This window comes from Dermacentor albipictus, chromosome 1 (genome assembly GCF_038994185.2).
Source record: "Dermacentor albipictus isolate Rhodes 1998 colony chromosome 1, USDA_Dalb.pri_finalv2, whole genome shotgun sequence".
NCBI lineage: Eukaryota > Metazoa > Arthropoda > Arachnida > Ixodida > Ixodidae > Dermacentor > Dermacentor albipictus.
The window spans coordinates 221539079-221562385 of record NC_091821.1 but is presented as its reverse complement, the minus strand read 5'-3'; the positions used below and the strand labels follow the sequence as shown (position 1 = coordinate 221562385).

The window sequence follows — 23307 nt, the reverse complement described above, 5'->3', positions numbered from 1 at the left end:
GGAGGAGAGGACGACTGGGTTGTAGTACAGTTTGAGTCTTGAGTTGCTGTACATGCACCATCTTGCATCCATGGGGCCATAAAGGGACACTAAAGGCAAATACTAAGTTGACGTGGACTGTTTAAATACCGTTCCAGATACCTCGCAACGCTTGTTTCGTGCCAAGGAAAGACTTAGTTTATGAGAAAACTGTACCTGAAGGGTCTGAATATATTTATCGCAATTCAAATCTCCGGCCCCCAACTGGCGTGTGCTGACGTTGCATACACCCATCACCGCTCCTTGCTGCAGTCAGTGAGTAAAATGGCGGCCGACAGATGGCGGTACGGTTTTTTGCACAAAACGCAAACACACGGCCATGGAGGAACCGAGCTAAGACAAAGCGGTGGATTTACTGCTGCAGCTGCTTTTGGTCAAGTGGTGTGAACCATTCGGGCATCTCGCGAAATCAAATGAAAGTGGTATTCTCTGCTACTTGCAGGTTGTGCAAGTTTTGTGAGGCAGCAAATCCAGTGCAGCACTTTGTGATGACAAAACTACTGAAATGCAAAAGCAAGGGCGGTGCAGAGTCAAGTGAAAGTGAAACCTTTCAACTGCCCGCGTCATTGTCAAACGTAAAGTCAATGAGTTCTATTTTCTAAAGATGAATTAGAACAGGAGAAGTAGCATTTTATTTCATCTTATAATGCAATACAATGATGTTTTTATAACAAGTGGTTGAGTACTAGTGACAGAACATAAATGAGGAGTGCCTTCATCATCGGGCAAGCACTTGAATGTCCTGGGAGAGTCCCTAATCGTGTCCTGCATTTACCTCAATTTCTTGATTCCTAAGGCTCTGTGCGCAATATTGGCACCTTAAGAGATTCTCGAGCACTAATGCATCACTTTAGCTTGACTTACTGTCTGCCTCTAGTGTCCCTTTAAGTCAGCGGATGGCGCGAGCTGCTCGAGGATGTAATTGACAGGGGATGTCTGTTGCAAGACATGGTAGGGATCGTGGTACATGGCGAGGAGTTTAGAGGAAAGACTGGGAGTGGTCGAAGGTATCCAGAGCCAGACTAAAAAGTCTGGCTGATATGCTTTGGTGGGTCTGTCGTGTCTGTCACTATCGTGACAAAACTTTCGTTACCATTGGTCTTCAGTTGTAAAAGAGCAGGCGAGCTGGTGGCATTCCTCGGCATATTTGGAAGCCCCAGGCAGCGACGTACACTCAGATGGATCAGGTCAGTAAAGGAGAATCATGCGGAGTGTACAGGAAAGTTCATGGCCATATGTGAGGAAGAATGGAGAAAAGTCTGTCGTGGCCTGTGAGGCGGTGTTGTAGGCGTAAGTCACATATGGTAAAATGAGGTCCCAGTTGGTGTGGTCGGATGCAATGTACATGGATAGCATGTTGCCCAAAGTGCAATTAAATCGCTCAGTCATGGCGTTAGTCAAGTGATAGGCATTAATGGTCTGATGGATGGTATGGCATGCAGTAAAGAGTGTGTGAAGTATCTCGGAAAGGAAGACACGTCCTCTGTCACTCAAAAGTTCCCGGGGCACACCATGGCGAATTAAGAAGTGTTGCATGAGCAAGGACGCAACGTCGTGGTCTGTGGTAGTTGAGAGGGCAGGTGTTTCTGTATAACGTGTCAGGTGATCCATGGCAACAACAATACAGCGATTCCCAGGGGGTGTGAAGGGCAGAGGGTCGTAGAGGTTGATGCTGACGCAGTCAAATGGCCAAGAGGGACACGGAATTGGCTGTAAGGAACCACAAGGATTGTAGGCAGGAGACTTGTGGCGTTGGCATGCTGAACATGAGCGGATGTACTCTGGAAAAAAGTGTTGATCCCACACCAATAAAAGCACAAGCATAGCCTGGTGTAAGCTTTGAAGATGCCAGCGTGGGTGCATTGTGGGTCTGCATGGAAAGCAGAGCATACATACATCTGTGCGGCGGTGGCGAGGGACGAACAACCACTTATGACTGTTGGAATCCTAGTTGTTACGATAGAGCAGTCCATTTAATACCGCGAAGTGAGAAGCTTGACGGTGGAGAGCATGGGAAGGGCGAGTTGCTGAGGGGTTAGAAAGGCAGTCCAAAAGAGCAGTAATCCACAAATCTTTGTGCTGCTCCGCAGCCATATCGATGAGCGCTGGTGATAAAAACATCGAGTTGATGACAGAAAGGCAAGTTGTGTCCCCTGATATGGGCGAGCAAGAGAGCGTCCGTGTTGGTGTGTTTATGGCCAGACCAATAGACAATGCATGTGTTGAAGTCCTATAACTGGAGGGCCCAGCGGGCAAGGCGGCTTGATGGGTCTCTCAATGTTGACCGCCAACATAGGGCATGATGGTTGGTAACAAAATCAAAGGGATGGCCATACAGGTACGGTCGAAATTTTCCAAGGGCCCAAATGACAGCCAAGCACTCCTTTTTTGTAATGGGGTAATTCGAGTGTCTTGCTCACGTAGGCTACTACATATTCGCTGTACCTACTTTTGCGCGGAGCGTGCACAGCACCAAGTCCTTAGCCACTGGCGTCCATGTGGACTTCTGCGAGAGCCATGGGATTGAAATGGTGCAGTACAGGTGGCAATCTGAGGTGACGGTGCAATGTTGTAAACGCATTGTCACAAGCTGGGACTAGGTAGAAAGGCCAGTGTCACTACACAGGAGTTCAGTCATGCAGGGCAGTATCGAAGATACATGTATTTTAGATACTATCTTAGATACTCTTTAGGTATCTTGTATCTGTATCATGATAACCTGGCAAGATGTGTATCAGTATCTGTATTTCCAATACATGAAAGAACAAAGCCCTGCAGCTCCCGGAGCTGATGCTGCATCAGTGACCTGACATAAAAATCCTCTGTTGACTGTAGTTATGCGCTGAAACCTTCTGGACATTCAAGTGGACGACGTTACCGTTATGGCCTTCATAGACACCGGAGCGCAGATTTCAGTAATGAGCGTTGCTCTCTGTACTAAGCTCCACAATGTTATTACGCCTTCTATGCAGCGCACAGTACGGGTCGCTGATGGCAGCATGCCTGCCATTCTTGGAATGTGCACTGCCCGAGTATGTATTGCTGGCTATGAGACCACTGTTTTATTTTCCATATTAGCGTAGTGTCCTCACGACATGATCCTCAGCCTAGACTTTCTCTCAATGCACTCAGTCCTTATCGACTGCTCCACAGGTGTTCTTCAACTGGAAGTCCCTTTTTACGCCCATGTAATATACAACACTCCCAGATACTTATGTTCTGTAGAGTTCCTCCATCTGCCACCGCAAGCTGCAACATACGTCCCTTCAAGCCTCTCTCCTTCTGTGTGCAATGGTGAATATGTTGTTTCCCCCATTCTCGACGTGGTCCTGATGTACACTGTCGTCCTCCCGCACACTGTGGTCAACGTATGCGGAAACAAAACCTGCCTGCCTCTTTAGAACTTTGGATTATCTACCCATGTGCCATCTGCTGGTACCACGCTTGCCACCGTGTCATCATTGCAGGAACGCAATATTCTTGTGTTAGCCGGTGATGGCCCTTGGAGTGATTCAGGCTCTTTAAGAGCCATCACGCCGCTATGTGCTGATTTCGAAAAAATACGTGCAGACCTCCCATTTGTGCAAGCAGATCTTCGTCGGGTCTTGCCGTCTTGTTCAATATCTTTCAGCTCGAAAATTGCCCATTAGCAGAACATCCTAAATGGCGATGCAAAATTGATTCACCGGCACCCTTATGACGTTTCCACCGCTAAACGCTACATAATCCAAAAAGAAGTAGAGAAAATGCTGGCCAAGGACATCATCAAACCGTCCTGTAGTCCATGGGCATCTCCTGTTGTGTTGGTCAAGAAGACGGACAACAACTGACGATCTTGTGTTGATTATTGACACGTTGCCAAGATAACGAAGAAAGACGTTTATCCCATGCCCCGTATAGACAATCCACTCAACTGTCTTCATGGCACCCATTATCTCTCGTCTATTGACCTTTGTTCAGCTTATCGGCAGATTGCCGTTCAGTTTATGAACAGCGAAAAAAATGCGTTTGCAACTCTGGATGACCTTTATGGTTTTAAAGTTGTGCCTTTTGGTCTTTGCAATGCGCTGGCCACATTCGAGCCTATGATGAATTCACTTCTTCGTGGCTTCAAATGGTCAACCTGCTTGCGCTACCTTGACGATGTCATCGTTTTTTCACCCACATTTGACAGCCATCTTCAGCGTCTCTCCACCATTCTCGAGGTATTCCACAATTCCAGCCTCCAGCTCAACTCCTCAAGATCGTGTTTCGGACTCAGCCATCTCGCCAATGCGGCGGGTGTCTCACCTGGTCCTGAAAAAGTTCACACCGTGAAAAATTTTCCTATACCTGGTTTGGTTAAAGATGCACAAAGCTTCACTGGATTGTGCTCCTATTTGCACCATTTATCTGTAATTTCGGTGACACAGTGCGTTCCCTTACTGCGCTCCTCAAAGAAGACATTACTTTTACACGGGGCTTGCTCCAAGCTGTTGCGTTTTTGGCACTTAGCGATGCCCTCACGATTAATCTTATTTTAGCGCATTTTGATCCTACTGCACCCACAGATGCCATCGGCCATGGAATCTGTGCTGTCCTCACCGAGCATCAGTGCAGACAGAACTGCATTATTGCATGTGCTAGCCATCTCCTGTCTGCACCGCAGATGAATTAATCACAGAACGAGAGTGTCTTCCTCTTGTCTGGGCTGTAGCCAAATTTCGTCCTTGCCTGTTTGGCCGCACCTTTATATTTGTAACTGACCATCATGCCCTCTGTTGGCTTTTTTGTTCAGACACCCTACTGGCCACCTTGGTTGTTGGGCCCTCTGCCTCCAAGAATACTCCTTTTTGGTAGTGCACATGTCTGGTCAACCTCATCAAGATGCTGATTGCCTATCACGGCATCCTGTGGATTCCCCTGATGTCACCGAGAAAGACATCGACGCTTATAGCTCGTCTATCTCGGACCTGCTTAATATAGGGGACGAATAATGCCACGACTAGGCTTTACGTTCTATCATCGACAGTCTTAGCTCTGCCACACCCAACACTTCACTCCATTCGTTCTGCCTTCACGACAGCACCTTATAATGCCACAATATGCACCCTGACGGCTCTGAATGTCTTCTTGTTGTGCCTGCCCGTCTGCAGTTAACTGCTCTCCGCCAGCTTCACGATGAGCCAACCGCTGGTTACATTGGTGTAACCTGTACTTATGACCGTGTCAAGTGCCGTTTATTCTGGCCTGGGCTCTACCGGTCCGTGCAACGATTTGTCGCTAGCTGTGACCAATGCCAATGGCGCAAGTGGTCAGCTATGATTACAGCCAGTCTCCTTCATCCTATCGACATCCCCACCGGACCGTTCTTTCATGTTGGGCTTGATTTTCTTGGTCCCTTTCCAACCTCTACATCAGGCAACAACCAACTAAGTGACGCGATACGCCATTACCTGCTTCCCACGCAGCTGCACTACGGATGTCGCCGACTTTCTTCTTTGTGACATCATCTTGCATCATGGCGCTCCTCAACAGCTTCTGACCAAACAAGGCAGATACTTTTTGTCCCGCGTCTTCAAGGACGTCCTTCGTTCATGCTCTACCAGCAACAAGCTCCCAACCGCTTATCACCGGCAACTGAATGGGCTCACACAGCCCCTGAACTGAACTATGACATACGCTTTCAATGTACATTACATCAGACATCCACGATTGGGATGCTACTTTGTTGTATGTTACTTTCGCCTACAACCCGTCCAGCCATGACACGAGTGGCTACTCACCATTTTATCTTCTCTAAGGACGTGAACCTTCTCTGCCTCTCTGCCTTTGAATACTTTACTTTCCGCTGCTCTATGCTCATCCACTACGCACATTTGCAATGCCACAGCATGCGCTGATACATATCGTTTTACATTCATTTACGGGTTACAAAACAATATATGCAAAGTTTCGCTATTTATTTAACATACCGCGACCCTAATTTCAGGTAGAATGGACTTTGGATATAACAGGCCTTTTCACTGGATTATCGTAGTCTGTTGTCAAGAACGTCAACTATATTTGTAAACATTTGCCTCGCAAGCATACTGTGATGACATTTTATGCAATTTAAGTGGCGAGAAATTGGATTTGGGCATTTTTAGCGCTCTACTGGCATTACAGAGGTAGGTAAAATTGGTCTAATGTTCTGTCAGATTTCGTTGATTTGGGATTGCAGTTTAGTCGCATTTCATTGTCGAGAGATACAAAATGCATTGAACCCTATGGGCATTCACCAGGATATGAAAATATCTTTTTGTGGTGAGGGCTTTGTTGTCTCAGGCTTTCTTTATCATGGGGTTTGAGTGTATGCGTGTGCACCCACCGTCTCATGTCACAGTACGAGCAACAATACACGTAACAAGTATACTGACAGGCCTTCAGAGCTATTTGAGATGCGACTGTGGCGATTTGAGCCCTTACTGGCAGTAAAAAGCATGCATTCATTTTCTTGAACTGCCGAATTTTAGGGGTGTTTTCGTGGTCGCTAGGAAGTCTGAAAAATCTGATGCTGACTATTTTTTCCAAATTGCCCCATGAAAAGAGTGACAGCTAGACATGGTCACTGTCGCTGTCAATTCGCTGGTCCTCCTAGCACACCACTGCCTAACTGCCACATATATCCATTATAAAGTAAAAGCATGTTCATTCGATAAATTAAATTAATTCTGACTTGCCAGAGGGCGCCATCAAACGTAGGTATACATCATTCAATGACATCAATTGCTTTTTAATTCAGAAGTGATTGGTTGTGCACCAGTTAATTCAAGCAAGCCTTGAAATGCAGCGAGCAGTGCTGCGAACATGCAGCACAGAAGTGGTGTTACCTCGCAATTGAAACAAAGTGGTGGCACACTTGGAAATGAATCATTTTATAACGGGAACCATTGTAGGGAACTATTTTGGAATGCTTCACTTTTTTTTTTTTTTGAAGACATGTGCTCCACATGATGCTATGTTGGCGATGTGCGTGCAGTACTCAGTGATTGTGACAGTGGTTTCGACAGACAATGATTTCACATTTCGGACATTGTGGCGAGTGAGTAGTTCCCAGCTACCTCACTGGCAACAAAGGAATTAGAAAATGTGTGTAGTATCGGAAAAGCACAGACGAAAATACAAGTGTCGTGCTGTCACCTCTACTCCACTGTGAAGGATGTCAGCAGGCCCTCACCGCTGCCAGCACATTTTGTTGACAAGAATTACAGCTTCCATGAAGACTATTTAATACAGAAAAGAGGTTAATAGATTTTTTGACTATACAAACATGCTGGTCTAGCAAACACTTGTTGGTGTTCTTCATCCATTCTGTAATTCAACATTCAAAACTCTAACATTTCTTCTCGTCCTGTAAAATTTCATGCACTGATTGTGACCGTGTTTTTGGATTTGGTAAGCTTCAATGACCTCTCTTGCATTGTATCGCCGACAAAGTGCCTTCGGAGGAAAAGGAACACTGTATTTCCGAGGGAGTGGATTCAATTTTGAGAGCAGGTGAGAGGCCACGCAAAAGTGGTGAACACTCACTATGCCCAGTCATTCGCTTTTCCGTGAGCATGACCTTAACCTTCTACAGGCTGATAAAGGAAGTCGTTTTGTGGTGCTACCACGCAGATTGTTCTCGGAAAAAGCTATGCGAGTGGTTGACAAGGATTTCAAAAAAGTAATCCCAAAACTCCCAAAAGTCAAGACATGGTCTCAAGGAGCTCAGCTTGGAAAAGTTAGGAAAGAAAGTACGCAAGACAAAGACAGACAGGCTTACCATCTTCTTTGCAGCAAAGACCGACAAAGTTGTTTGCCTGCTTAGAGCCATTGTGACGGAGAAAGGGAACTTGGCAGCAACAGGTGGGACTGTATCTACAATGCCAGTTCAATACTTTAGTTACTTCAGACCCTTTTGCCGTCAGATCTTTGGACTGTGTCATTGACTTTTTGCGTGAACAAGAGCCTGTTGCTAACACAGCGTTCTCCATAAACATTGAAGAACTTTTCTATTCAGCGACACATGCCGAATTGTTTGTAAAGGTTCGTGAGCTTATTGAAGAAAATGGAGCAGCCTCTTTCCAGAATACCGGTGGCCTCTCTGTTGACACGTTCCTGCAGCTTATAACAATGTACTTGTCATGGACATTCAATGAATTTGAGGATACTTTGTCCAAAAGAACGGAATTTATATTAGGTCCTACGTGTTACCCATATTGTGCAAAATTTTTCTTTCTAAATTTGACAATGCTTTGAGTTGCTCGTTGGTTGACTATAGGGTGACAAAGGTCTTCAGGTGATGATTTTGAAATTTTGTTCAACTCGAAGAATTCTACGGACCTAGATGTGGCATCATATGACATTCTTAACTCATTCAAAGCATGCAGCAAAGCTTTAAATTTTCCCAAGGAACTGGCGTCAGAGAATGCAATGAGGTTTTTAGACTTGAAACTGGCCTTTCTAACACTGGACACTTTTGCTGGATGTACGTCCCCTGTACTAAGAACCAGCCTCTACCATTTGAGTCTTCAGATTCGAAATTAGTAATGCGAGGGATAGTAGCACTATGTTTTAATAATCCCCTCAAGAAAAGCTGCCAACATTTAATGCAGCAAAATTTTGATGAGCAGATCCAGCGTCTAAAGGCAGCTGGCCTTCCTGATAACACTTGAAAGGCAGTAGCCTAAACTAATTTGAACAGGTTGAAAAAAGAAACAGAGGGTAGGGTACACATGTGGAAATGAGGAATGTAAGTGAGTGGAAGTTATTCCTTATATTCACAAGCTTTCACACAATGTGAAAAGTTGCCACTGAACATAACATACCGTATTTACACGATTGTAAGTCGACCTCTTTTTTAAAATCTGAAAATCTGAAGTGGGGGGGGTCGACTTAAAATCAAAACCAAAACATGGCACCAACAAAAAAAAAGCGAGACCAGCGGGATATCATGGGAGCTACAACGCAGTTTCAATTTTGTTTGCTCTACAGCCCCACCCATAGCTTTCCGCTATCCCGCGTATTTGTTCGCTTTTCGGAAAGGTTTTTTAACATTTTTGAGAGTTTTACAGCACACACAGCACTCATGTGGGGGTGTCGATAGTTCATCGAAGTGCCGCTGTTCCATTAGCGGCGGTACCCTCAGAACTGCGGCACTTGCGGGGAGTATCGATAGTTCATAGAAGAGCAGACACTGCTCGCGGCTCGTGCACTATGGCTCACGTGTTTCTCCTTCCCTGTAGCTCTTTAGTTCCATGCGTTCGATTCGAGTGCCGGTCACGTGCTGCTTCTGTGCTTCCTCAGTCGTCACGAGTGCTCCGAGTCCACTAAACATTCGGCGCACGTTCACAGCAGCATTGAAGAGGGCTGCCATCCTTTACGCTGAAGACACAAATAACTGCGCAGCGGGCTGTAAGTTTGATGTTTCTTAATGGGTGGTGCGAAAGTGGCGACGGCAGCGAAGCAAAATTTTCACCTGTGACGGCAAGCGAAGAGGTTTCCACGGGCTGAAGTCGGGATGCTTTCCGGAGCTGAAGGCCAAGCTTGCGGCAATTGTCGTCGAAATGCGTGAGCTGTCCCTGCCAGTGATGTGCGACATGGTCGTGAGACAAGCTTGGATCTTCGCATTTTAAGGACCTGCTCCGCCATGAATACGAGTGGTTGGCGGCAGAAGACCGTGAACTTACGCCAACTGGACATGTTAAAAGAGCCTTTCTGACAGCTCTGTGTGGTTGGGCGCTTTCGGCGTGGACTTATGTATGTATGCAAATGGAACTTATGTATGCAAATGTGGAATTTCACAGGACGGCGACGTGCTGTTGGACCGTAGCAGCACTGAGTAGTCGTAGTCCAGTGACCATGCCAGCTACCAATAAATTTTCGTTATGGAATGCGCCCGCGGGTATGCTCTTTTTTTTTTTCCCTGTCACACGCGATATGGGGAGGTCGACTTACATTCGAGTCGACTTACAGTCCTGTAAATACGGTATGAGTTGTGTTCTCTGCGCCATGTAGGGTTTCAAGACTTTGTGCCAGGATTGAAAATCGGAAACCTTAGAGCCTTTGCACTATTTGCCATGTTTCAAAATTCACAGACTGCACTACCAATGTTGTTCATCGCATACTGTTGTTGTGTGGTAAAGTGTACATCGGACAGATGGGATGTCGTGCCAATGTTCGCTTAAAAGAACATGAAACGTCTGTGCGTCAGGTGAAGGGGCAAACTTGCCGGCTCACTGCTGAACTTGCCCTTGCCATCCTGTTTATGAAGATACCCAAATTATTGATAGGGGAGCCACGAAATGCAAGAGAGGTCATTGAAGCTTACCAAATCTAAGAACACAGTCACAATCAGTGCATGAGTGCACTCTCCTTACCGCTATCTTGCAAAGAAGTGGCTTTTTAGGAAAAATGCCTTCTTTACAATGTGTCATTCACCGATGTTTCTGATGTTTTTTTATGACTGCCTGGTTTTGTATGGCGTATGCGTGCACTGATTTTCCTTTCTTTTTGAGCCAAATGTTTCATTAAACTCTGTTGCTAACCCCAGTATGTGTGGTTGTCTTTTCTCTCCTATTGTGCACGAGTCTTCGAAGGGTGGGTTTCGTCGTTTGTCAATCTACGAACATGGTTTCTAAGATGGATTAAGTTCGATTGAATTCGCATGCTGAACGCAAACTACCAGATGGCAACAGCTACATGGTTGCCACTGAAGGCACGCGTGCTGCTAAATTCAGCTGCTTTCAAAATTCTAACTTTGGAGTAGGTTGATGCAGCCTGGATGGCTTGGCGTAGGATGGTGCAATTGGTGCAGCACTTCCACCCTTAGGTAAACAGCTCCATTCACATTTTAAAATATTCGTTTTCTTCTTTTTACCCACCTTACAAAGGCCATCATCTCCTGCACTAAAGAGGATCTGTGAGGTTTTGTCAGCAAATGCAACAGCATTGACATCTCCATCATGGGCACGTATCTGTAAGAGAAAGGAACGTCAGGTATAAAGGACACAAATTACATTCTACGTGTTGTGTAAGTGTAAGCAATAAACTCTAGTGTGGTTGAGGAATAGTTTGTGGTATACGCTGATTCTGAAGGTGGAACTAAAATCAAATGGCTAATGTACATGCAATGTCATTGGCATGGCGTTACATAAGAACTCGAAGAAGGTGGCAGGGGCAAGAAGGGCAACCCACTGTTGAGTTAAAACGCTAGTTTGCCTCAATGTTGACATCCTATAGATCCCAGAGCTGAGCATGAAAGTAAAGCTTTCTGGAACAATGTTATATGGCCAACCAAACATAAGAACTCCGAATAGCTGCACAAACTCTGTGTTTTTTCACAATTATTTATGTAATCTAGAGTGGATGCTTGGGAGCTTTGATGGTTTTGCAGCTAGCTGGCGTGCTGTGAATGTGCCAAAGGGATGTGGGGGGGTTGAGAGGCTTGGATCTCCGTGAAGGATACTGCTCCTGTGCATTCCTTTGACCACAAAGCTCCACATAAATCACTTTATCGTACAGCTTGCTCCGTACTTTTTTTAAACAAGTTGGCATTGTATAGATCACTCTAGAACTCCAAAATTCAAGGTGTCAACAAGTTATGGGACTGGTTTATCTTGGAAATGGTGTAATAGAAACCATGGTGGGCACATACATATCCTCGCAAAGGTTTTTAATACGTAGTTTTAGATTCTGCATGCAGAAATTGGTTTGGGTACCCAAAGGCACATTTATGTACGGTGGTTCGCATCCCCTAACTTTTCATATGCAAAATCTAAACACCCTAATGCACTAACAAAACCTTTGGAAAGAATGTGAGGTGGCATGTCCTTCCTGGGGAAACTGGGGATTGAGGGTGACAGAGCAAGGAAAGAGAAGCAGTGAAGCAGTGCAACATACAAAGCCACATGACAGGAGTAATGGAAGTTGTGTGGGTGTGTGGGTAATGCAACAGTCTTATTTCTTCAAGCAACAGTCGCTCAAGTATAGCACAAGGGTTTGCGACTTCTTTTACTTCATTCACCTACCAGATGACTTCACTACCACTGTCACTGTTACCATTTTCTCCATTCCCAATGAAACCAATGGTTGCTCATCACCTGCTTCCATCTTTTTCAATAGATGTACTGTCAAAGCTCATCATAACAGTGTTGCATCCAACAGGAAAATACTTTTGGCATAGGCAATGTTTGTAATACGCATATATCCGTTACATGCTCATATCGGTGATAAACATTTTAGATTTCCTTTGTCATATCTGATAATTCCTTATATCCATGTTCGTTACATTGAGCTTTGACTGTATTCCAAGACAATGAAGTCACCAGTGCTCCCCTTCACCAAGAGATCTGTTTCTATGAGATCTGTTTCCTCTTCCTCTACAGTTACTTGGCAATTAAGGAGATGTACTTACAATTAGCATATATACATTACAGCTTTAAACCATGCCTTCAAAGAAAACAAGAATGCTGAAGACAAGAGGCACTAAATTAGTAGATATTGAATGGTTCTGTAGAATTAAACTTCTAGCTCACCTGCTACACACATTACAGTATGTAGTAAAGTGACACAGTACTTCTCCCTTTCACATGCAGTAAACATTTTACATTCTAAAAATGTTGCAAAGCACTTGGTTTTAAAACCCTTAAAACTTTATCCCTTATTGGAGAAACCAGCATGATGCTGCAGATATTCAACTTGAACTCAACCAACGTGAACAAGTACACTTGAATTAAGGTTTAATGATACGCTAATGCACCATAGGAGGACTTGACTAAAAGCATGCTGTTGTCCACTGTGTAGGAGCAAGTCACACTATTTTACTGTAACAACATTGAAGAGCTTGAAACAGGGTTTACTTTGTTCATCAATCTGTTCTGCTATGCTGTGGAATGGTAGTCATTGCCCTGATCGAAGGATACTTTATTTAGTATAGGATACAGCAACATTTTATGCATGCAACATTTTACTGCAACAGTATTTAAGTCATCATGCTGTCACTGTGCCATCACTATCACCAAGCCACTGTTGCCACTGTGCCATTGATGTCAGCGTACCGCTGACAGTTTGTTATCATGCTGCTACTGTCTTAATGCAACTGTCGTCATGTTTACATAATTGTTATGCTAGCGCTGTCATTTTTAGGTACAGTTTGAGGAATCTGCACAGAATGGGAGGAATATCGCACAAAAGCGGGGGAATTGGGAGGAAGTAACTGTTGCGACAGTGAGTTCAGACCCATAGGAATTTGTTATTACTATTTGTATTGTCAAAGTTAATATCATTGAAGATTAGCTAGTTTCATTTTCTACTAATTCATTTTTAAGATTAACTAATCCATTTTTTATAGACTTTATGATGCAGACGACATTGTTGCATTAATAGATAGGAAGTTAAAAAGTGGCGACATGGACTTTCCTAAACACTATACAACTTCCTCAACAGAAGTTTACCTTTAAATTTAAGTAAATTTAAAACTAGTAAAGTGCTCCATTGAGTGGCTAACAATGTAATTTTAATTGGATCTTACAGTGCAGTGGCATATTGAAATTAAAATTTATTCTGCAAAAAAAAAAAATTGCGAGGAGTCCAGATAAAAAGCTGTAAAATCAGCTTGAGGAGTCCTGACCTCCCATCATACAGAGCAACACAGTGGCGTGCGGTGAAGACGATACACATTAATACAGAAGTTGGCTCATCTTTTAAACCTTGGCTAAATTTAGTTGGAACACCCTGTAGTGTAACATATTATTACATTAAAGTTTGACAAGTGCTATGGTGGAACCTTCAGAAACATATAGACAATCTCACAGTAATGGGCCCTGTAATATTTTTGAACCAAATATATAAATGAGTTGCTAGACAATACTGTCATGAACATCTGAGATTATATTTTTGGTACCTGCAGAAGATCCTATGGTTTCATTCAGGAGACTGCTTGTGCTTTATAAAATCACCAATTTTTATGCATACTATTTCTATTTGCACTTTCAGACAAGATGGCCATTAGCTAGATTCACTTAAGTGCCATGACTAAACTGTGCCTTGGGCAGAAATAAAGCCCAGAAATCTCATCACTGATTGGGCGATGGTATCATCTGGTGGTGTCAGATCATACCAATGTGGTAATATTGCGATGGGACACTGACACAAACCCTCGGTGAGATCACACGGGGGAGCATGGGGAGCACTGTTCTGTGTTGCTATGGTGGCACAGCTCTGAGTGCAGTTCAAGCAACGAAAAGGAAGGGAAAGCTGCAAAGGCATGGCAGTGATTTGATTGCAAATATTTCTGTTCATACAAAGCACATTAAAAAGATTTTCTTGGATAAGATTCAGAAGGAGATGGCCCTTCCCCAAATTCTGCATTCCCAACCATATTCCCAACTCAAAGAAGAATGGCACTAACAAATAGGGACAAGATAGTCCCTGTTTCTTTGTGCCATTCTTCTTTGAGTACAGATTGCCAACACACCCAACAGTTAGTGCTTCTAAATATTCCCAACTTTTCATAACAAAGCATTGCAGGGCCCTTTTAAGACAGAATGCACAGTAAAACCAGCACGCTTCATACCCTTAAGGAACGATGGTGCATCTCTCTGTCATATACATAGAGGCATGAGTCATTTGCTCTGAAACAAACAAACAACAGACTAAGAATGCAAACACATACATTTGGCACATGGTCAGGACCATTGATAATCGGCCTAGATTACATACACAAACCACGAACTTCAATGTAATGAAATTCTCAATATAACAAAGTATTTAACTTTTCATGACCTCTTGTCCATAGAACACCATGTATTTAGAACCTCAATATAACAAAGTGTGTTAGTGTGCGATTCCAAGATAACGAAATTTCGCTTCTGCCACAAGAGAATGCCAAGACAATAAATGGAAACTTCAGCGGCTGCAGATGGTCAAATGATGTGCGAGCAAAGGGAAAGAGAGGGAGGGGAACTCGTACCCGTAACGCGACCAAACATGAGCAGAAGGCCGGGGGGGGGGAATAGGTTGGCGCCGGCTTCATGATTTGTGGCGCACGTCTCCGCTGTGGCTGCGCACGGCTGTAAGCACGGCTGAGCACATACACAGCCGCGCACCCTTCTTTAGAGGTAATCTGCTGTGTGTGCAGAGTGGGCATGCCGAGACGGTGTTGGATCAGGTTAGCCGTCTTCCTATGCATTTAGTATTGGAGGTTGCGTAATCTCAAGTTTCAGTCACTCGTTGAAGCGAGAGGCAGACGACGTATTGGCTCCTCGCTGATGGCGCTTTTCATGATAGAGTGGTCGCGGTGCGAGCGGGCTACACTATCAGCTGCGGGGGCAGAAAGCACACAAAGTGGCCGGCTTCACTTAATTTGTACCGCTGATATGAAGATGTTTTCGACGTGGCATGAAACTGTATCATTCCTCGCTGACTCCCAAATTCATTAAATCATTTTCTCATTCAAATTTGCTTTTTTTTTATTGCCCAATAATTCGTAAAATTCTGTAGCCCCTTTCCTTGTCAGAAAGATCGGTCAATGACTGCACTTATTTGCATAAGAGGTCGAATTTCAATATAACGAAGCAAATTGCCGATTTTACCTACTTCGTTATATTGAGGTTTAACTGTATGTGTTCTTGGTTTCCTTTAGGCACATGGGATGCTCCATAATGTACGACTCTGAATGTGCCCCTACCAAGACTGGTCTCCCATCCCCCCAACTGAACAACCACAGAAACGGTGCAAAGGGAGAGATTTAATAAACTTAATTTTATATACACCAGTTGAAAACATTTCAAGATGCAGCAGAAAGTTGATTTTCTTCTCCAGCAAGCGGAGGCCATGATGAGGGAGAACTCTGCAAGGCCAATTATGGCCATTGCTGAACAGCTTAAAGTGGCAGAGTCAACAGCCAGGCTTTCTGTGCACAATGTCATTATGTGCCTCTCCTAAGTAACGAATTTGCTTGCTCCCACACAGTCTGCACGACTCTGAGTGCCTGGCTGTGAACATTGACTTTAGTAAAAATTGAAGTCGGAGGTGATCTTATTCAACAGCACTAGAAAATAGGGCTAAAAGAAGCACTGTAAAAAATTTGGAATGAATATTTAGATTCTTGATTGAAATACTGTCATTATTCTTGAAGTCATTATTATGTCCTCAAATACCTCGCGCTTCCGGCATGTGACCAGAATTCTGTGGTCCTCTATGAATGGATAATACAATCGCAGCCATCAGCAGTAGTGTGGCGAGGTAACCACAATACATTTCAGGTTTTGGCCAGTAAGACGAAAAGTTTTAATATGTGGTCAGCTGGCCCCTTCACTGTTGCCACAGCCTTCATGCCACTGGGCCATGGCCTTGATTATATGTGCCTTTGACAGGTAACCTAGCCAACATGCCAGCCCTGGGAGCACAGCTGCCACTATTTGGTCTGTCCGCCCTTCCTTTCATCCACATGTATTACCATTCTGTGACAGACATACACACAATCTACAGTCAAATAAGCTGAGCTGTGGAAACCTCCACACTGTCGCACCAATGTTAACAGGTACGCTGACCTCAGAAGACCAGTGGCTACAGCAGTGATGAACAGCAACTGACAACACAGTCCTCTACACCTTGAACAACGATGGATGCTGTGGCGTATGAGAAAAGCACAGACTAGTATTAGTTTCAAACATTTTCTGCTGGATAAGTATATTTCTTGGGCATGATTTGCATGAGAGATGTTACTGCAGCCATGAACAAAGTTGCTGCCATTTAATTCCCTGTACCTATGCTATTTAAGTACATGCACCCTCACTTTGATTGTTATGGTGATATCTTGACTTTTGAGTCCTGTTTGCCGCTATAGCTAGTAAATAGCAAAGAGCTTCTGGTTGAATATGCACATATTCCTAATTTCCAGTTGGTAACTTGTCTGAGGTCAGAGCTCCCAGCAAACAAGCATGGTTCAAATGTTGCAGCGATGAAATAAGTTCAGTGTGAGGACCTCTTAAGATTTAAGCAGTCCTGTGGCTTAGCTCTGGCTACCGCTGCATGCTCACTACTCACTGAAAGCAGCATTATAACAAAAACAAAGCACATCAGTGAAATAATTGGTTCTCTGTTTTCTTTCTGTGTAAACAACATAATTGCACAAATGGTTGTCAGTTAGCTGGAAGTAAAGTGCAGTCATTGATTACTTGCAACATGACTTGCCACTACAGTATTAGGTTTGACAGGTATTTCAGCCGAAGCAGGCCCCACACGATGGGTGCACTTAAGCTACTCATGTGCAGCTAAAGCCGAGACTACACGTACACTTGCGGATGAGCACAAGCTGATGTTTGCGCCTGCTGCGTCTCACGAGGAATGGTGGTTTGCATCCACAAATACGTGCAATAGTGCACATTCACTGGGCTCACTCACAGATGCCTTGGCAGAAGCCACTTCGTACTTTGTTATTGACAGTGTTTGAAAATGCTTCAATATCTATAAACGTAATTGTTATATTTTTATAACTGTTAGATCATCACATAAAGGAAAGAAGAAGCGTTTTCTTAGATGATGTAAATTTGCTTCATTGAGAGTTGAATGTACTGCGCTGTATCTGCGTAGCCAGGTGCGCCGACGTGAGGCATCCCACGTGCAGGATAACAGAGAGGAGCTATTCACTGAGATCGCACCACGTTTCAACACGTACGAGCCATGCCGCACCGTCTGCGCATCCGTGGGCGCGTGGATGCAAGCTTGTGTGCATCCGCAAGCATACATGTGGTCTGGACTTAAGGAATACGACAGGCACGCAAGTTTTGACATACACATAGTCTTGTTTTCTGACTTTGCTAGAAGCTACTTCCAATGTGAAAATGTGTTGGCCCGTCCGAGAAACTTCATTCGATTGATACCAGCACGTGCAATTTACGTGCAAATATGTGCCCTGGTTGTGCACGACATATTCAAGCATAAGCAATGAGTTCCTGTAAGCAAGTCAAAGAAGTGAGAAAGTCGCATCCAGTCGAACCTCGATATAATGAAAGCTTATATATTGAATTATTTGATATAATGATGTAAATATAAATTTTGGCTGATCATGCTTTAATTCAATGAGCATTCTACTGCTATAACAAAATAAAAATGTGGGATCCAAGACGATATCATTGGCGAAGTAAAATATTTTTTTTGTGCCTTATATTATATATTCTGGTAGCAAGAACATCAAATAAAGCCTACCGATATTTGAGATGCCTGATATTCGGATCCACACAATTCCTGTGGCACCGCCACCTACCCCTAGATCCAATTTATAATGTTGATAACCGAAATTTCGGACCTCACAAGGTGTTTTGGACATGAACTGCACATGTGACGCCACAAACATGGTGACCATGAACGAAATTGCAGTCATGTTGACTGGTATCAAACTGCAACTTTAATAGCAGATTCTCAATGAACAGGTGCTTGCTAGGCCTAGCAGCCTAAGAAGTGCACCTGGTGAAATGGCTAGTGACACGCCGTTGCGGAAATCTCGACGCCATTGTTTGCACTCGTAGACCTTATCAGTGATCGAGCATGAAATCAGACGTGCAGGCTGGACTGGCGGCCATAGCAATGGAGTACGAATACATGTGCAGTCCCCTCCATGTCTGAAAAGTCTTTTGGTGGCGTGCACATTTTGGCAAGTGGCCTGCCTTGGTTGGACAGCAGTCAGCAAGCCAATGTTCCAATCTGATGTGATAATGCAAATCGTACGGTTACATATTAATGACAATGCAGAGCACGTGCATTTAATTTATTGTTGTTCCCGTGCCTCATATCGGCAAGGCAATATGTTGACGGGTCATCAAAATTTGCAGGAGACCCTTTGCTGGCCCATTGGAGGCACCTTGCTCGAGTCCCTTTCGGATTTTTTTTTTTGTCGATATCTGCATGCATGCTTCTAATGAATATTGGATATAATAAAGGTATTTTCATGGCCAGTGTGGCTTTGTTATAATGAGGTACAGCTATTTTTTTTTTGTACTGTTAGAACAAAGGACACATTACAACAGATCAAATGTGATATTTGAGCAACATGAATATTTTATGCAACCCCTCCAAGAATTATATCACTGCGATTTTACTGCATAAGACAAGAGCGGTGCAGCTAACGCTTGCAAATGAAGCAGATCTTTATCAGATGTTCCAATATAAAAATATATGAGAACTGCCCCTAGAACCAGACAATTTCTTTTACAGAACCAAAGTGGATTTTCCAAGATTTGGTTGTTAACTAAAAATTGTACAAAGAAAAAGCCACCTACCCTCCAAGAATGTCTTTTCCATCGCAAGAGAATTGCAAGGAGAAGATGCAAAACCTTCTATCCTCGGGACAAAGTGGCAGTGCCTCATGGACCTGGTGCTCTCCAAAAACGTTGCACAGGTGAACTGATAACAATGAAAAAGCAAGCAGATCATAAGCATTACAGCAATGTTTTGCCTGTTGCCCATTCAGCGATGTGTCAGCACAATCAGGGCCAAAAAGCATTGCAAAGGGTTGCATAAAAAGATTAATGCCGCCAAAAAGACTGCAGCATAACTGAAATTACAAATATGCAAAACAAAAGTGATAAAATGTTTTCGAAAAGACCTCTGAAAAATTCCATAGAAGTTAATTCAGTACAAGCCACAAAGCATTACAGTTCCTCAGAAGGTCTAGGAAAGAACAAAGCCAAACATACTATGACAAAGTTTCACTGAAGTTTCACTAAAAGTTTCGACATTTAACTGAAACTAGATGTTTCACTAAAAACTTCATTCATAATGAAGTTTTCATGTCTGCATATCAAAACTAGGCTTTTCAAAAATGGTATAGGAATGTTTTCTGGTAGTTTGAAAAGTTGCCTTTAACTTTTGGGCAAAACAAAGTAGAAATGCAATTCTTTCTTGAGCACATTTTCAACCATCTGGAAGTGCTGCAAATTTCAAAAGTAGAACATTATTTTCAAAAATAAAAGAAATAAAAAATGAAAAATAACAATAAATCTGATTTCCAAAGGTAATATTGCGCCTTCAGGTCAGTCACATGTAGATAACACTGGTCAGAGCCGTAACGCTGCATGACTGAGTCAGAAAGGGGAAGAAGGTTAAAGGACTACCAACACCAAATTTTTGCCTCCAATTTTTTGCTTGATTGCTTGCCAAATGGCGGTCCCGATATGGAGTCTCGATTCCTGAAAACTACAAATAACTATATCAATTTTTAATATGACCACCATCGAACTTCATTTCAACGGAGTTGCATTTGATGTGAAAATTTTCTTTGCTATATCTGATAATCACTATAAGCATACATGGCAAAAAAATTTACATCATTATACCTCATAACTCATTATATCGAAGTTTAAGATGTGCATGAAATATAATCAGGCTTTGTGGCAAAGGCTGTGTTGAGCAGGACCCTACGCTACACCATGAAAAGTGGAGGTTGTTGTCACATAGTATCACAAACCAGTGATGTGCACACCAGTCAGCTTGGTGCAGTGGTTACAAGCTACACTGTGTCACTAAAATCTCGGTGCATAACTGCCACTTCACTTCTTCGCATACATTATGTGTTAAGCCTAGACCTCTCAGATTACTGGTATGGGAACATAGTGTGTCCCTCTCCCCCTTTTTACAGCTACTGACCAATAATTTGGACTTGATGGGGACTGCCTAAAAGTCCGAATAATCGGGAGTCTGAAATATTGGATTCACTAGAAAACAAGCTTTTATTCTATAAGTGGCCATGAAAAGTGTACTGTATTCTCGGGTGACCGCTTTCGAGGATACATTCACTTGCGCGTCACTAGTGTCAGACGCATTGGTGTCCATGAGCGATGGAATTCTTCGCCAAGTCCCAAGCACGCTGTCTAATTACAGTGCCAGGAACACTGTCATCTGTCGATGAGTCCAGTATTAGTCACACGAAATGTTGCAAAAGTGAAAGTAGCTTTGAAAGTGATCGCATAAGAAATTGGCCAAGTTTGTCAATGTGTTGCTGCATGCACATGTGCTTGCTTGCAACCTGGTCAGCTTGTATCTCTACCATTAATTGTCATGTTGTTACTACAGATAGACAATAGTACAGTCAGTGCATGTAGCCAAATCTTCATCCCCTAGCAACATAACAGATGTTGATCACGCTGTGATAATCAAATTATTGCTTTTTTTTGGGCGGGAACAGCAACTGTCTGGCGCTTCCATTACTTAACCACCGCCCTCATCAGTACAGGCATCGAGGGTGAAGTTGGCACTGCTTAGAACAGCTTGATGAAGCTGCTAGGACACATGCAAACTAACAAAAGCTGAACGGATGGAACCAACACCACCATCACTTCCTGGTGGAACAATTTGCACGACAATGAAGCCTTTACAATGGCTTGGCAAACTAAGCTTGGCTTGTTCTGGGCTTTGTGTGCAGTCAGTGTGGGATTAACTAGACTCCGTTAGTTTCGGTTTTGAGAAGGTGCTGGCAATGAGGCCGATGACCATGCCAGCAACGTATCAAAACCAAAATATTGTTGTTTCTGCTCGACTCTTATCACATCACACATCATGCAGGCAAAGCCTGCATTATTGATCGAAGCGCCGTGAGGTTTCGAAATTTCGGTTACACTTTCACAAAAGTTTACTGAACCAATGGTGGCGCCTCAAAGCAACCTGAATAATCGAACATGTCCAAATTATTGGTGTCCGAATAATTATTATGCCATGTGCTTAATATACTCGGCTTTCACCGAAACGGTCACTACGTAGCCTGCAGCCCTTGCAATGGACTGACTGACCCGAGCATCAGTGGTTCTGATACCACGTGACCAAACACCACCTCAGTTCTTCGATTAGACAAAAATGTTTGTGTCAGTACTCCCACTGAAGTAAAAATGATATATATATATATATATATATATATATATATATATATATATATATATATATATATATATGGGCATGTTCAGATAAGAACGGTAATCGAGGTCCTATGACCATTTTTTGTTTTCAATGAAATTTTTATATCTGATGGGCAAATGTGTCCACACAAAGGAATGAACCTTAGTTTTGCAAGAAACTTCGTAGTTTTCTCGGAAAAAAATCGTATGTCACAAGCGGTGGAGAACGTCGTTTTTGCCACTTCGCAAAGTTGCAAGTTTGGAGCCTCACTGCATGCACAATAATTTGTTCCCGCACATAAGTACTTTTTCGTTACCTCTTTGCAACGTGTACTATATGAGCGAATAAAAAAACTTTTTCTTGCTGTGTCAATCTTCTAAATAAAGAATGGCAAACTTCGCTTCCCGAGCTACGCGGTGCAAAAAAGGCACTTTTCAGGGCAGCCTCAGGGCAAGATGCGTAAAGATATCCACACTTAATCTTTTTCTCAGTATTTTCCAGCTTCTTTTACTCACTTTAGGCAAGTTTTGTAGTTTTACACTTGACAGATATAGTTCAATATGGCCTCAAATTTGGCCGAAGTTCAAAAACGTCAAAAAAGTGACAATTTTGACTTGGAATTAAAAAAAAACATCATCATCGAATTTCATTAAAATTTGCCTGAATAATCATCAATACTCGATAATATTAGGGTACCAAAAAAGTGTTGCATTATATTGTTTTAAAGTATGAAAATGAATACATAAGTGAGTTCATGATTTCAATCCCTACGATTGCTCAGTATTTTCTCTTAGGATGCGCTATCGTGAGAAGCTGGATTTAGTACTGTCTTTTTGTGGGAAACTTTTAAACGCTACAGTTGCAGAGTTCAAAAGTGTGATTTTTAAGTTTTTTTTTCTCTTACCATCAAAGGTCTAAAGCTCCTATTCGCTTTCGTACGCTTCTAGCAGTGGGACTTAACTTACTGTAAGCATATTTGAGAACGTTATTTTGGAGTGACGTGTGGTTAGTGGTCGTTTATGCAAACATTTAATGCACCCGTCGCTACTCTCAAGATGCCTTTAACGAGCTGCCGCCGCTCCATGGATGAACCGCACTTGGCAGCCGCTCCTATAGCTATATAACGCCTGGCGCGACCCTGAATTTCATAGCACCATGTGTGCCGCCACCGCACGGAGGCGCACGGAGGCGCACGGAGGCTTTAGCTGCGGCTATCATCTTTCCATCGCAACGCACGGAACGCCTGGCAGTTATGCCTCAGCCTTGGACCTTCGACCGAGACAGGCCCCATGAGCGGACGTTGTTCGGATCTTGAGTTTCGCGTGTCGTTTCGCAGGCCTGGTAGAGGGTGGGGTCGTTTTCTGTACTCATGTGGTT

At 43.4% G+C, this 23307-nt stretch overlaps 1 protein-coding gene across 6 annotated transcripts in view; it reads right to left on the bottom strand.

Annotated features, from left to right (window-relative positions):
- Window positions 1–23307, bottom strand: part of LOC135919908 (DDB1- and CUL4-associated factor 11) — a 106815-nt gene that overhangs the window by 13330 nt on the left and 70178 nt on the right. For all 6 annotated transcript variants that reach the window (XM_065453918.1, XM_065453920.1, XM_065453915.2 and 3 more), the window contains exons 9-11: window positions 19323–19446; window positions 14618–14675; window positions 10926–11018 (exon numbers count right to left, since the gene is read on the bottom strand). In XM_065453918.1, the coding sequence (XP_065309990.1) occupies window positions 10926–11018; window positions 14618–14675; window positions 19323–19446 (275 nt within the window). The remainder of the gene's footprint in view (window positions 1–10925; window positions 11019–14617; window positions 14676–19322; window positions 19447–23307) is intronic.